Source organism: Zootoca vivipara, chromosome Z2, assembly GCF_965207765.1.
Source record: "Zootoca vivipara chromosome Z2, rZooViv2.hap1.1, whole genome shotgun sequence".
Lineage (NCBI taxonomy): Eukaryota > Metazoa > Chordata > Lepidosauria > Squamata > Lacertidae > Zootoca > Zootoca vivipara.
Window position 1 is genome coordinate 5,030,542 of NC_142585.1, and position 15,563 is coordinate 5,046,104.

Below are 15,563 nucleotides of genomic sequence, written 5' to 3' on the forward strand. Positions count from 1 at the left end.
TTCCAGACTGGGCCGAGTGGAGGACCAAATATATATATGGACCTTTTACATTACATACTTACATACACACACACACACACACACACACACACACACACACATTATGTATGTTAAGGTCATTTTGAAGTGTGATCCTGTCCTCTGGGGTATTAGCCACCCCTCCCAATTTGGTGTCGTCTGCAAACTTGCTCAGGATGCCCTCAAGCCCATCATCCAAGTCATTGATAAAGATGTTGAATAAGACTGGGCCCAAGACAGAACCCTGTGGTTCTTCCCACTAGTCACTACTCTCCAGGATGAAGAGGAGCCATTGATGAGCACCCTTTGGGTTCGGTCAGCCAGCCAGTTACAAATCCACTGAATGGTAGCATTTTACCAGCTTCTTTGCAAGAATATCATGGGGCACCTTGTCAAAGGCCTTGCTGAAATCAAGATAGGCTACATCCACAGCATCCCCAAACTTCGGCCCTCCAGATGTTTTGGACTACAATTCCCATCATCCCTGACCACTGGTCCTGTTAGCTAGGGATCATGGGAGTTGTAAGCCAATACATCTGGAGCAGTGTTTCTCAACCAGTGTGCCTCCAGATGTTTTGGGACTACAACTCCCATCATTCCTGACCACTGGTCTTGCTAGCTAGGGATGATGGGAGTTGTAGTCCCAAAACATCTGGAGGCACACTGGTTGAGAAACACTGATCTGGAGGACCGCAGTTTGGGGGTGCCTGGGCTATATCCACAGCGTTCCCTTCATCTACCAGGCTTGTGACTCTGTCAAAAAATGAGATCAGATTAGTCTGACGTGACTTATTTTTCAGAAACCCATGCTAACTTTTAGTGATCACAGCGTTCCTTTCTAGGTGTGCTCACAGACCGTTTGCTTAATGATCTGCTCTAGTAGTAGTAGTTTTATTTCTCCCCCTCCAATCTGGCTGGCTTTCCCCAGAAAATTGCACTGGAGCCCCTTCCGACTCTATCTGACTTCCAGCAAAATATTTTTATACCCGAAGGTCTCATGAATTCATCAAATATAAAAAGCTTCCCTATCTCAAGGAAACTACAACTCCCAGCATGCCGAACTGCGATCCAGCCCCGCCCCCCCAATGAAGAAATAAGAGATTTTGGGCTTTTAAATAAGAGTTTATTATTCATTCGTCAGGACTCGAACCTGGAACTGGAGTGGGGGGGGGGACAAGAGCTCCAGGAGTCTAATTCCCAACTGGGTGTCAGAGGGCGAAGGGTTGAAATAAACAGAATGTTTTTTCTGAGTGGGGAGAACTGGAGCAGCAATTTCCCCCTCTGAAATGAACAGGACACATCCCATATTAACCCACAGGTTAATATGTGTTTTTTTTCATTTAAAGCGCGCTAGAATTCCCACACCGCCACCTGGGATCTGAGACTAGAATCCGAAAAAATGGGGGGTTTTTTTGGGGGGGGGGAATAATGGGGATCGGATGAAATGAATAGACGCGAGGGCGGGGAATCCGAGCTCAAAATTAAGTCTATTTTGAGGGGGTGATAGGAGGCAGAACAAAATGAATGGGGCGTAGGGGAGTCATAGCGTTGCTAGGCGCCTAGAGGGAATTCTACTGCCTGGATCAAAGTTCAAAAGTAAGTGTATTTGGGGGGTGACAGGAGACAGAATGAAATGAATGTGGTGCCACTGGGCACCTGGGAGGAATTCTAGCGCCAACACTAGACGCCCAGATTCGTGAAAAAATGTTTTTTTTCCAGTAAAGGAAACAAGCACAGGGTACGAGAAAAGAGGGATTTGGGGCTGGGAGTCATAGCGTCGAAACCCCAAATCAAGGGGCGGGGAATTGTAACTCCGACACCAAGGTACTGGGTAGCCCCTTTGGAAATGAACAATAAATACTTTTAAATGGGCTTTTAAATTTGGGGAAGTGAAAGGACCAGAGGAACGAGTAGATAAAATGAGCCCCAAATTAGACCCACGCTAGAATTCCCACCCGCCAGGCACCCCAAATCGAAAAAGGGGGAATCGTGGGGTAAAGCCAACTTAGCACTCTGTACATGCACAGAGGACTGGTTTTTCCCCCAAAGGGGAATTCATGCGCCGGGGTCGGGAACTATAGCGGGACGTGGCTGAACAGGTAGGAGACGGATTCGCCGTTGTGCGTGCGGCGGATGGCCTCGGCCAGGATCATGGAGATGTCAATCACCTAGGGGGGAAAGAGAGGGAGAGGCAGGGTTAACTGGGCACCAGGAGTTATAGCGCACAATATGAACGCATATTTGCGTCAGCCCTTGGCCATTAGGGTAGGTCATAAAAAAAAATATTAAACAAATGTTTCCTCCCTTGATCGTATCTCAGGCGTATGGTATAAACATAGTCAAATTTCAAATTTGGGACAAATCGGTTAATATTTAGACCCTGCTCCTACAGATTGACATTTTGCCTCACTAGGAGTGATAAAAAAAACACATAGGAATTTGACTCATTTAATTCTCAGTATGTTAAACTGTGAACTGATAAACATAAATTTTAGGCATTATGTAGAGCAATAATAGTTGCGTACTCTTATTTTCTGCAATATTTATTTAAGAGAAAACATGTTGATAGTTTACATGAAAAACCAAGGGTTTTGAAAAAAATGATATGGAACAATTCAGCAAACAGTGTACTAAAGAAGTAAACGTCAACAATAAAACGCCACTCATATTCGCAAATGGTTGAACGTGCAATGAAGGAGGTTACTAGAGCATCTAGGAGTTATTGGAGAGAAAAGATGTGATGCTACTATCAAAACAACAGTGAATAATCGTTCTAAATTCCCAAAACAAGAGACAAAGAAGGACTTTGCACCAAAACAGACATTTAGTGTAATGCATAAAAGCATATTTTTAGCATGATATAATATGGTGTACATGTACAATGTATATATTGCATAAGGCATGATTTTATTAATTACACAAAATGTAAGCATTTAGTACAGTTTATACCAAATAATTAAGTATAATGTGATCATAGAATCATAGAGTTGGAAGAGACCCCAAGGGCCATCCAGTCCAACCCCCTGCCAAGCAGGAAACACCATCAAAGAATTACTGACATATGGCTGTCAAGCCTCTGCTTAAAGACCTCCAAAGAAGGAGACTCCGCCACACTCCTTGGCAGCAAATTCCACTGTCAAACAGCTCTTACTGTCAGGAAGTTCTTCCTAATGTTTAGGTGGAATCTTCTTTCTTGAAGTTTGAATCCATTGCTCCGTGTCCGCTTCTCTGGAGCAGCAGAAAACAACCTTTCTCCCTCCTCTTTATGACATCCTTTCATATATTTGATCATGGCTATCATATCACCCCTTAACCTTCTCTTCTCCAGGCTAAACATGCCCAACTCCCTAAGCCGTTCCTCATAAGGCATCGTTTCCAGGCCTTTGACCATTTTGGTTGCCCTCTTCTGGACACGTTCCAGCTTGTCAGTCTCCTTCTTGAACTGTGGTGCCCAGAACTGGACACAGTACTCCAGGTGAGGTCTGACCAGAGCAGAATACAGTGGTACTATTACTTCCCTTGATCTAGACGCTATACTCCTATTGATGCAGTCCAGAATTGCATTGGCTTTTTGAGCTGCTGCATCACACTGTTGACTCATGTCAAGTTTGTGGTCTACCAGGATGTTTTGACACAACACATAATATGAGTGGAGTTTTATTGTTGATGTTTACTTGTTTAGTACACCGTTTGCTTAGTTGTTCCATATAATTTTTTCAAAACCCTTGGTTTTTCATGTAAATTATCAACATGTTTTCCCTTAAATAAATATTGCAGAAAATAAGAGTATGCAACTATTATTGCTCTACATAAAACCTAAAATTTATGTCTATTAGTTCACAGTTTAACAGACTGAGAATTAAATGAGAAAAATTCCTATGTTTTTATCACTCGTAGTGAGGCAAAATTTCAATCTGTAGGTGCAGGGTCTAAATCAGGGGTTCCCAAACTAAGGCCTGGATGTGGCCCAATCACCATCTAAATCTGGCCCACGGACCGTCCGGGAATCAACATGTTTTTACATGAGTAGAATGTGTCCTTTTATTTAAAATGCACCTCTGGGTTATTTGTGGGACCTGCCTGGTGTTTTTACATGAGTAGAATGTGTCCTTTTATTTAAAATGCACCTCTGGGTTATTTGTGGGGCATAGGAATTTGTTCATTTTTTTTTCCAAAATATAGTCCGGCCCCCCACTAGGTCTGAGGGACTGTGGACCGGCCCCCTGTGGAAAAGTATGTCTAAATATTAACTGATTTGTCTCAAATTTGAAATTTGACCAAGTTTATACCATACGCCTGAGATACAATCAAGGGAGGAAACATTTTCAAAAAAATTTTTTTTATGACCCATCCTATTGGCCACAGCAATAAAACAAGATAATAATAATAATAATAATAATAATAATAATAATAATAATAATAATAATTTATTATTTATACCCCGCCCATCTGGCCGGGTTCCCCCAGCCACTCTGGGCGGCTTCCAACAAAACACCAAAATACAGAAATTCATCAAACATTAAAAGCTTCCCTAATCAGGGCTGCCTTGAGATGCCTTCTAAAGGTCTGGTAATTGTTCTCTTTGACCTCTGGTGGGAGGGCATTCCACAGGGTGGGTGCCACTACCAAGAAAGCCCTCTGCCTGGTTCCCTGTAACTTAACTTCTCGTAGCGAGGGAACCGCCAGAAGGCCGTCGGCGCTGGACCTCAGTGTCCGGGCAGAACGATGGGGGAGGAGACGCTCCTTCAGGTATACTGAACCAAGGCCGTTTAGGGCTTTCAAGGTCAGCACCAACACTTTGAATTGTGCTCGGAAATGTACTGGGAGCCAATGTAGGTCTTTCAGGACCGGTGTTATGTGGTCTCGGCGGCCGCTCCCAGTCACCAGTCTAGCTGCCGCATTCTGGATTAGTTGTAGTTTCCGGGTCACCTTCAAAGGTAGCCCCACGTAGAGCGCATTGCAGTAGTCCAAGCGGGAGATAACTAGAGCATGCACCACTCGGGCGAGACAGTCTGCAGGCAGGTAGGGTCTCATCCTGCGTCCCAGATAGAGCTGCCCTGGACACAGAATTGACCTGCGCCTCCATGGACAGCTGTGAGTCCAAAATGACTCCCAGGCTGTGCACCTGGTCCTTCAGGGGCACAGTTACCCCATTCAGGACCAGGGAGTCCTCCACACCTGCCCGCCTCCTGTCCCCCACAAACAGTACTTCTTTCTTGTCAGGATTCAACCTCAATCTGTTAGCCGCCATCCATCCTCCAACCGCCTCCAAGCACTCACACAGGACCTTCACTGCCTTCACTGGCTCTGATTTGAGATGAATGAATGAATCTTCAGCTGCCAGTCAAGCTTTGAATGAATGAAAGAATCTTGATTTGTGCCAGCCCTCGGCCATCACAATAAGACAACAAGACGATAGGCAAAAAACGGAAATGAAAAGTCACGCGATGCGGCGAGGTGGAGCGAGGAAGGGGACAAATGATCTGGGATGGGCCGGAGAGATGAAAATAACAACAACAACAACAACAACAACTGAGGATATTGATGGACGGTGTGAGAACTATCAGAAACAACAACAACAACAACAACAACAACTGAGGATATTGATGGACGGTGTGAGAACTATCAGAAACGTGCCAGAGAGGTAATAACAAAAATAAACCCGCCCCCCACCTGGATTTTGGGGCACTGCCTCATCTTCTCCTCCTGCGGGATGGTGTTGGTGACGACGACAGCTTCAAACCCGGCGCCGTTGATCCGGGAGATGGCCGGGCCGGAGAAGATGCCGTGGGTCAGGATGGCATAGACCCGGGTAGCGCCCGCCGAGAGGAGCCTGCGGGGGAAAGCGGGTTGGGCTGGATGACCACAGGGGTTGCCTTCCAAGCAGGGTGGGTAAAAATCAATGATTTTTTTTAAATAATAACAATAGGAATAGTAATAATAGTAATAATCTGGAATTTTTTAAATTTAAATCTGATTTTTTTTCAATTTCATAGAATCATAGAGTTGGAAGAGACCCCAAGGGCCATCCAGTCCAACCCCCTGCCAAGCAGGAAACGCCATCAAAGCATTCCTGACATATGGCTGTCAAGCCTCTGCTTAAAGACCTCCAAAGAAGGAGACTCTACCACACTCCTTGGCAGAAAATTCCACTGCCGAACAGCTCTTACTGTCAGGAAGTTGGCTGACAGCAACGCATGGCCGGGTCAGCTAGTAGAATCATAGAGTTGGAAGAGACCCCAAGGGCCATCCAGTCCAACCCCCTGCCAAGCAGGAAACACCATCAAAGCATTCCTGACATATGCCTGTCAAGCCTCTGCTTAAAGACCTCCAAAGAAGGAGACTCCACCACACTCCTTGGCAGTAAATTCTACTGTTGAGCAGCTCTTACTGCTAATTTAAATCTGATTTGTTAAAACATTTAAATTGGATTTTTTTTATTTCAATAAGGTTTTTTAAAATTTAAATCAGATTGTTAAAATTTAAATTGGATTTCCCCCACTTGAATCAGACTTACTTTTCGGCGGCATGGCAGATTGTCCCGCAGGTGTCGGCCATGTCATCCACCAAGATGGCTGCCCGGTCCTTGACGTCGCCCACCAGAACCATGCGGTCGACCTCGCTGGCCTTCTTGCGCTCCTTGTGGATGAGGGCAAAGTCAACGTTCAGGCGGTCGGCAATGGATGTCACCCTGGGAGAAGTATGTTCTAGGTTGAGATTTCTCGATTTAAAACCCTTTTTTATTATTATAAATCCCTTTTTACGGAAAGGTTCAGCCTTGCTGGCATCCTCCGAAAATTGACGAGCAGAGGAACAGCAGAGTATAAGTAATAAATAATAATAATAATAATAATAATAATAATAATAATAATAATAATAATAAAACCACTGAGCCTAGGGCCTGCCGATCAGAAGGTCGGCGGTTCGAATCCCCACGACGGGGTGAGCTCCCGTTGCTCGGTCCCCGCTCCTGCCAACCTGGTCGTTCGAAAGCACGTCAAAGTACAAGTAGATAAATAGGAACCGCTACAGCGAGAAGGTAAACGGCTCCCTCGGCCAATAATGCGAGATGAGCGCGCAACCCAAGTCGGTCACGACTGGACCTAATGGTCAGGGGTCCCTTTAACTTGACCTTACCTCGGTTTAAGTACACAATTGGTTCCGGAAGTCTGTACTTAACCTGAAGCGTACTTAACCTGAAGCGAACTTTCCCATTGAAAATAATGGAAAGTGGATTAATCCGTTCCAGACGGGTCCACGGAGTAATCAACCTGAAGCGTACTTAACCCGAAGTACAGTGGAACCTCGGTTTACGAACCCCTCGGTTTACGAACTTTTGGTTTACGAACGCCGCGGACCCATCTGGAATGGATTCATTCACTTTCCATTACTTTCAATGGGAAAGTTCGCTTCAGTTTATGAATGCTTCAGTTTATGAACAGACTTCCGGAACCAATTGTGTCCATAAACCGAGGTACCACTGTATGAGTGTAATTGGTTCCGGAATCCGTACTTAACCTGAAGCGTACTTAACCTGAAGCGAACTTTCCCATTGAAAGTAATCGAAAGTGGATTAATCCGTTCCAGACGGGTCCGCAGAGTATTAAACTGAAAGTACTCAAACCGAAGCGTACTTAAACCGAGGTATGTCTGTATATGTGTGTGTTGGTGCGTTTGTGCATTTGGAATTGGGGACAATATACTGTCAAATGGAGGAAGGAGTTGATTGAGAGGGAGTCAGGTGGACAGAAAGACAATCAATTAGATTGCATCCACTACTGGTGGATTTCAATTTGATTTCCCTCCTAATGCTCTTTATTTCCAGGACCAGCTGCATCGATAGGAGCATAGCGTCTAGATCAAGGGAAGTAATAGTACCACTGTATTCTGCTCTGGTCAGACCTCACCTGGAGTACTGTGTCCAGTTCTGGGCACCACAGTTCAAGAAGGATACTGACAAGCTGGAATGTGTCCAGAGGAGGGCAACCCAAATGGTCAAAGGCCTGGAAACGATGCCTTATGAGGAACGGCTTAGGGAGGGAGCTGGGTATGTTTGGCCTGGAGAAGAGAAGGTTAAGGGGTGAAGGAAGAAGATTCCACCTCAACATTAGGAAGAACTTCCTGACAGTAAGAGCTGTTCGACAGTGGAATTTGCTGCCAAGAAGTGTGATGGAGTCTCCTTCTTTGAAGGTCTTTAAGCAGAGGCTTGACAGGCATATGTCAAGAATGCTTTGATGGTGTTTCCTGTTTGGCAGGGGGTTGGACTGGATGGCCCTTGTGGTCTCTTCCAACTCTAGGATTCTATGATTCTATTTAAGTACACATTTGGTTCCAGAAGTCTGTACTTAACCTGAAGCGTACTTAACCTGAAGCGAACTTTCCCATTGAAAGTAATGGAAAGTGGATTGATTGATTTTATTACGGTTCTTGACCAGCACACAGAAATATGCAATACATAAAGCAATAAAAGAAAAACAGTAATAATCTAAAAATAGGCAATAAATATAGGTTTTAACAATTGTTTAAAAGAAAACCGATTAAAAGGAGTGTTACTACTTAGGGAGGTAGACTACAGCAATTAATGTGTCCTTTTTAGCTAGTCCTGAAGATGTTTGGACACTGCTAATTAGATTAGACCGAATTTTTCATGACTCTAGCACAGAATTTGGCTACCTTCGCTGACACATTAGAGTTGGCGTCGGAAAGAAGATGGAAAGTGAATTAATCCGTTCCAAACGGTCCGCGGAGTACTTAAGCTGAAGCGTACTTAACCCGAAGTCTGAGTGTAATTGGTTCTGGAAGTCCGTACTTAACCTGAAGCGTACTTAACCTGAAGCGAACTATCCCATTGAAAGTAATGGAAAGTGGATTAATCAGTTCCAGATGGGCCCGCAGAGTAGTAAACTGAAAGTATTCAAACCGAAGCGGACTTAAACCGAGGTATGACTGCATTACTACTACTATTAGAATGGGAGAATAATAGGCTGGAACAGCTGGGAGAGACCCCGGGGGTCATCCAGTCCAGCCCACGGCAAGACAGGAATCTCAACACAGAATCCCCCAATGGTAGAGCTGGAATGGACCTGCAAGAAATTCTGGGAAATTCTGGGTGTCACCTTTTGGCCCCCCCAGCATCCGGCGAGACGATGGTGCAGTTCTTCCACTCGGCGATGTTCTCCTTGATCCACTTGAGAACAGCCGGCTCGGCATAAAGGTTGTCGACGGGGATGTCAAAGAAGCCCTGGGCCAGGAAAGCAGAAACAGTATAATAATAATAATAATAATAATAATAATAATAATAATAATAATAATAAATTTATACCCCTGTCTATCTGGCTGGGCTTCCCCAGCCACGCTGGGCGCTTCCCAATCATCAACATCATTATTAATCTGATAAAAGCAGCTAGAAAATGTCATAAAAAGCAGACCGTAATAACATGTAATGTAATAATACCGCATTGGCCTGAATATACCATATTTTTCACGCACTTAGTTTTCAGAGGAAGAAAGGGGGAAAGCCCTGCTTTTGGGGGGGGGGATCAGCTCACAGTTGAAAAACTGAGGAAAAGCCCCGTGTTTTTTTAAAGGATCAGCTCAAAGTTGTCGAGTTTACTTTGAAAAGGGGAAAACTCACAGTGCTGCAGCTTCTGATAATCTAATCAGCCAGATAATCCAATCAGCCAGTCACATGTTGCTGGGGAAACAAACAGCAACCCTCTGCAGAATATTCAACAATGGAGGCCTGGGCAAGGGGGCAGGCCAGGAAGGGAGCTAGCCCTTATCTCCCTCCCCGATCTCTTGCAATCAGCTGCTGAGCCGTTTCTTTTCAACACCCCTATTTCCCTTTAGCTCTTTCTAAAGGGGGGGGAAAAGCACGATTTGCTTTTTGCCCCTGGGCAATTTGGCTCCAGGGACCACGCATTCACTCCATAAGATGCACACACACTTGTTGTTTAGGGTTAGGGTTAGGGTTAGTGGTGTCTGACTCTTCGTGACCCCATGGACCATAGCACGCCAGGCACTCCTGTCTTGCACTGCCTCCTGCAGTTTGGTCAAACTCATGTTGGTAGCACACACACACACACACACACCCTTACGTTTTAGGAGGAAAAAGTGTGTTTTATGGAGCGAAAAATACAGTAAGCCTCACTCCCCCCCCCCCGATTCCAACCATGAAAAGTTAAAGGATGGCTTATATTCAGGACAATATGGTACCGTACTGACCTGAACCTAATTCTCACTTCTCCCCTCCCAAAAAGTGCTCACAACATTTCACAACGTTATTATTAAAATTAAAAAAGGACATTATTGACATGAGTGTTGAATCGTCATAATATTCAGAAAGTTCACACATGGTCCTGCGTGCTGGACTAGTCAAGCCCCGGAGGCCCCCACCTGGATCTGAGAGGCGTGGAGGTCCATGGTGATGATGTGGTCGGCGCCGGCCACCGAGAGCATGTTGGCAACGAGCTTGGCAGAGATGGGCGCTCGGCTCTGCAATGCAAAGGGGGCCGTTGAACCGGATGCTGTGCTACGACTCCCAGCACGCCTAACAGACCCGTCTTCAATTCATCCCAGCCTAGCTAGCAAGACTCCAATTCCGATCATACCTAGCGGGAAGGACTCCACTTCCTATTTTGCCTAGCAGCCACGATCCCAGCTACAGGCCTGGGTGAGCGTACTACAACTCCCATGATGCCTTGCTGGCTGGCCTACAGCTCCCATCCTGCCTAGCAGGCAGGACTCCAATTCCCATTCTGCTTAGTGGGCAGCATCCCACCTAGGCTAGCTAGCAAGGATCCAACTCCCATTATGCCTCGCTGGCCGGCCTACAACTCCCAGCTATAATCTTTTTTTTTAAAAAAAAGCAATTTATTAAATTTTCCAATAAACACATTAAACAATAACAAAACAATAACAAACACAACACACAATAAACACAATTTTTTGTCTTTTAAACATCTATTCATCTATCTCAATATGCTCCGCCGAGCTTTGACTTCCTTCCCTCCCTCCCCTCATCTGGTTTTCATATCCACTCCTGTCTCGCAGTTCTTTTACACTCTCTACTCAAAGCCATTTCGTAGGATTCATTTCAATCCCGCAAGTGTCTTTAAACTTCTACAGTTCCTCTCAATATAGTCCACAAATTTACTCCAGTCTTTTTGGAACCTTGCCTCTCCCTGGTTTCAGATCCTGCTAGTCAGCCTTGCTAATTCCACATCGTCCATCATTTTCGTCTGTCACTCTTCAATCGTCAGTAACTCCTGAGTTTTCCATTTTGGGGCTAACAAAGTCCTAGCCGCGGTTGTCGCATACATAAATAATACTTGATCTCCTTTTGCAATCTCCTGTCCTATAAGTCATAGAATCCTAGAGTTGGGAGAGACCACAAGGGCCATCCAGTCCAACCCCCTGCCAAGCAGGAAACACCATCAAAGCATTCTTGACATATGCCTGTCAAGCCTCTGCTTAAAGACCTTCAAAGAAGGAGACTCCATCACACTTCTTGGCAGCAAATTCCACTGTCGAACAGCTCTTACTGTCAGGAAGTTTTTCCTAATGTTTAGGTGGAATCTTCTTTCTTGTAAGTCCCAGTAGAAAAGCCTCCGTTTTTTTGGGGAAAGTGTACTTAATTTTTTCCCCCAGTTCATTATATATCATTTCCCAAAATATTTTGATTTTTTCGCATGTCCACCACCCTCCGGGTCCCAGCTATAATCTGGCCTAGCTAGCCAGACTCCAACTTCCAGCACGCCTCGCTCAAAAGACTCCACTTCCCAGAATCTTACCTTCTAAGTCCCGGACTGCAGAATCCGGGACCGGCAGCCGTGTGACACCGGAAGTTGCGTCGACGTAACTTCCGGTGTCACTCCGCCCATCTATGGGCTCCGCCCATCTATGACCACCGGGAAAAGGTAAGTAGAAACTGGGGTTTCCCAGGGAAAACAGGGTACTTGGCAGCTATGCCCAGAATGCCTAGCAGGCCTGTCTCCAATCCACCCCACCTATAACCCAGCCTAGCTAGCAAGACTGGGGCATTGCCGCCCTCAGTTCGGTTCGCCCGGCAACTTCGCCCCCTCCCCCTGCGCCATTAATTCCATCCGCCCCCCAGGAACCTTGTCCTTCTTGTCCTGCCGGGCGTAGGGGAAGCAGGGAATGACAGCTGTCACTCGGCTGGCTGAGGCGATCTTGCAGGCATTGATCATGATGAGCAGCTCCATCAAGTGGTCGTTGATCTCGCCGCAGCCACTCTGGACAATGTAGACATCCTCGCCGCGCACGCTCTCGCCGATCTCCACGCTGCGGGGAGAAAGAATCAAGGATTCTTTTTTAAAGGTTTTTTTTTTAAAAAAAAAAACTGGTTTATTTATTTAATTAAATTGGAAAAAAAACCAATTTAAATTGGATTTTTAAAATAAAACGCTTTTAAAAGATTTTCTCTTTAAGATACATTCTAGTCCAGGGGTCAGCAAACCTTTTCAGCAGGGGGCCGGTCCACTGTCCCTCAGACCTTGTGGGGGGCCGGACTATATTTTGGGGAAAAAATATGAATGAATTCCTATGCCCCACAAACAACCCAGAGATGCATTTTAAATAAAAGGACACATTCTACTCATGTAAAAACACGCTGATTCCTGGACCGTCCGCGGGCCGGATTTAGAAGGCGATTGGGCCGCATCCGGCCCGCCGGCCTTAGTTTGGGGACCCTGTTCTAGTCCAAAGGCTATTCAGAAGGAAATAAGGATTTATTATTTTGATTGTTACTTTGTATCTAGTTCAGTTGCAGCCTATAATAGTTGTTGTTGTTGTTGTTGTTGTTGTTGTTGTTGTTGTTGTTGTTGTTGTTGTTATGGTTAAGGATAAGAGTTAGGGATAGCAATAGGACTTAGGGATAGGAATTAGGAATAATAATAACAACAATAATAATAAAAAATCGGGAAATAAGTTTTTCATGTGTGCTAAAAGACAGGTTTTTTTTAAAAAAATGGTTGAATCACATCAGTTAACAAACATGGATCCATATGCGATCATGTTATTGTTTTAGTGAAATAAATGGTTTAGATCAGGCACGTCCAACAGGTAGATCGTGATCTTACCGGTAGATCGCTGGACATCTGTGGTAGACCACTGGTAGACCACTGCCCCCCCAAGAAGCTCAACAAGTTTTGCTCCCCTAAAAAACGCTCAACATTTTCCCCTGCACCCCCAAAAAACAGTGCTTTCCTCCTCCCTAAAATGGGCCTTCCACCTTCCTAAAAAAAAGTTCAACATCTTTGACGTGAACCCCAAAAAAGGGGGCAGATCACTGCCAGTCCTTAACTCTGTGAGTAGATCGCAGGTTTAGACCCCTGGTTTAGATTGTTCTTAAGGCAATGATTATTTTTCTCCGCCCAATAAAGTACAGCAGAAAAGTTGTCCAAATAGAAACCGTTCACTTAATAAACCTCAGCATCATTTCGTAATTATCTCTCCGTGTATTTCTAAGAGTAGAACAAAATCAGTCACTTTTGATATAACTGTAAAAACGACTCTGCCCTCTATCTTTGCCAACACCAGGGTCTTTTCCAGGGAGTCCCCTTCTCCTTGTGCCCTCCATCTTTCCCAGCATCAGGGTCTCTTCCAGGGAGTCCCCTTCTCCTTGTGCCCTCCATCTTTCCCAACATCAGGGTCTTTCCCAGGGATTCCCCTTCTCCTTGTGCTCTCCATCTTTCCCAACATCAGAGTCTTTTTCCAGGGAGTCCCCTTCTCCTTGTGCCCTCCATCTTCCCCAACATCAGGGTCTTTTCCAGGGAGTCCCCTTCTCCTTGTGCCCTCCATCTTTCCCAACATCAAGGTCTTTTCCAGGGAGTCCCCTTCTCCTTGTGCCCTCCATCTTTCCCAACATCAAGGTCTCTTCCAGGGAGTCCCCTTCTCCTTGTGCCCTCCATCTTTCCGGTGTCACTTTGCCCTTCTAAGGGCAAATCGGAAAGGATGATTCTATGATTCTGAAGGCAGCCCTGTATAGGAAAGTTTAATGTTTGAAATTTTATTCTGTTTTTAGTCCTCTGTTGGGAGCCGCCTAGAGTGGCTGGGGAAACCCAGCCAGATTTTTTGGGGGTATAAATAATAAAATTATAATTATAATTACTACCTTTTCAGTTTCCAGAATGCTGCCCTCTCCTTCACGGAAAACTACAGTTCCCAGACTGCTCCACCATCTCCTTCATGGAAAACAGTTCCCAGAGTCCTGCGCTACGCCCGTCTCTTGCTTGGAGAACTACAGGTGCGGACATGCCCCCAATCCCCTAGACACGCAGCATTACATCCAGCCTGGGGAAATACAGCTCAGACCTGGCATCCCCAAACTTCGGCCCTCCAGATGTTTTGGACTACATTCCCCATCATCCCTGACCACTGGTCCTGTTAGCTAGGGATCATGGGAGTTGTAGGCCAAAACATCTGGAGGGCCGCAGTTTGGGGATGCCTGTTCTAGACCCAATGGCTCCGTCGCCTCGGAAAACTACCCTTCCCAGGCTGCCCCGCGGCCACGCATGCGCCCAAGCTAACACGTCCCTTGCGGGAACCACACCTCCCATTCTTCCCCGCGCGCTCTCTTCAGACCCACTGGCTCGCCGCGCATGCGCACAACCCACCACGTCTCCTGGTTGGAGAACTTCTTCGTGACCACCTTGCCCAGCTCCAGGCCCAGCCGGTCGGCGATCCTCTGCGACAGGTCCTGGTGCGAGGAACCGCTGAAGAGCTTGATGTTGGGCATCCTGCTGGCCAGCGACGCCGCCGGTGAGAACGACGAGCCCGAGCGCGACGTCGAGGCCTCGCGCACCTCCACCCCGGGGTCAGGCCCGCCGCCGGCGGCTCGCCGCTCGCCCTCGGCCGCCTCGCGCCGCTCCAGCAGGCCGAGGAACGCGTCCGGGAGCGCAGGCCGCCCCCGCCGCCTCAGACGACGGAGCCGCACTGCGCCGCCATCTTGGGAGCGGGCCTTTATATCACCTCATGCGGCGCGCGCAGGCGCGGCGCGCCAAAGTCACGCCCCCTAGGAAGAGGGGCGCCTGCGCAGAAGTGGAGGGGGCAACTTTGAAAAGGCGCGCTTGCGCAGAAGCGGAGAGGGGCCCGCTTGGGAAAGGCACGCCTGCGCAGAAGGGCCCGCTTTCGCGAGGATGAAAAGAGAGGCGGTGAAAAGGGCCAGGAGTCGCTGCGTACGCAGAGGGCAAAACGCGCCCCTCCTCCCAAAAAAAGCGCGCCTGCGCATACGGCTCTTTGGAACGGCGTCTCCTCAATGGTCGCCCGGCAACGAGAGACACGCCCCATCAGCGACGCACGCCTGTGCAGAGAGCCTGTTCAGGGGTCTGCAGTGCAAGTGTGCGCTTGCGCCGCCGGAGGAGGCGCGCGATTGGGCCACAAGCGTCGAAGGGCAGAAGCGGCCGCCCTGCGCGGCTTCGAGGGGCCCGATTGCGCACGCGCGGGCTCTTGCAAATCCCTGAGCTTCCATTTCTTGGGGAGACTTTCCTGGGTGATATTTTCCTGGAAAATAACGGAGGAATAAA

General features: G+C 46.9%; 1 protein-coding gene across 3 annotated transcripts; it reads right to left on the reverse strand.

The window, feature by feature from the left end:
* Nucleotides 1–1,119: 1,119 nt before the first annotated feature.
* Nucleotides 1,120–14,975, reverse strand: LOC118084236 (ribose-phosphate pyrophosphokinase 1). Of its 3 annotated transcripts, none has more exons than XR_009556993.2 (7): nucleotides 14,655–14,975; nucleotides 12,138–12,321; nucleotides 10,414–10,512; nucleotides 9,135–9,259; nucleotides 6,536–6,709; nucleotides 5,692–5,894; nucleotides 1,120–2,186 (listed from the first exon to the last, which is right to left on the reverse strand). XR_009556993.2 is itself a non-coding variant. In XM_060270115.2 (7 exons), exons 1-7 carry the CDS (start codon nucleotides 14,774–14,776, stop codon nucleotides 2,094–2,096), a joined length of 957 nt encoding a protein of 318 aa, XP_060126098.1. In that variant the 5' UTR covers nucleotides 14,777–14,975; the 3' UTR covers nucleotides 1,120–2,093. The 3 variants fall into 3 exon arrangements, 2 of the variants coding, with proteins under 2 accessions (XP_060126098.1, XP_088521373.1); XM_060270115.2 differs by having other exon boundaries at nucleotides 5,692–5,851; XM_088665247.1 differs by lacking the exons at nucleotides 9,135–9,259; nucleotides 10,414–10,512; nucleotides 12,138–12,321; nucleotides 14,655–14,975 and adding an exon at nucleotides 7,926–7,948 and having other exon boundaries at nucleotides 5,692–5,851.
* Nucleotides 14,976–15,563: the final 588 nt, after the last annotated feature.

What these genes read in the sequence shown, in the direction of transcription:
- LOC118084236 (XM_060270115.2), bottom strand. Translation starts at nt 14,776, where the DNA reads ATGCCCAACATCAAGCTCTTCAGCGGTTCCTCGCACCAGGACCTGTCG. An exon ending in TCCACGCCTCTCAGATCCAG is followed by an intron (nt 9,260 to 10,413) that starts GTGGGGGCCTCC and finishes TTCCTGGCCCAG; the next exon opens with GGCTTCTTTGACATCCCCGT. An exon ending in GGCAGTGCCCCAAAATCCAG is followed by an intron (nt 2,187 to 5,691) that starts GTGGGGGGCGGG and finishes TTTCCCCCCTAG; the next exon opens with GTGATTGACATCTCCATGAT.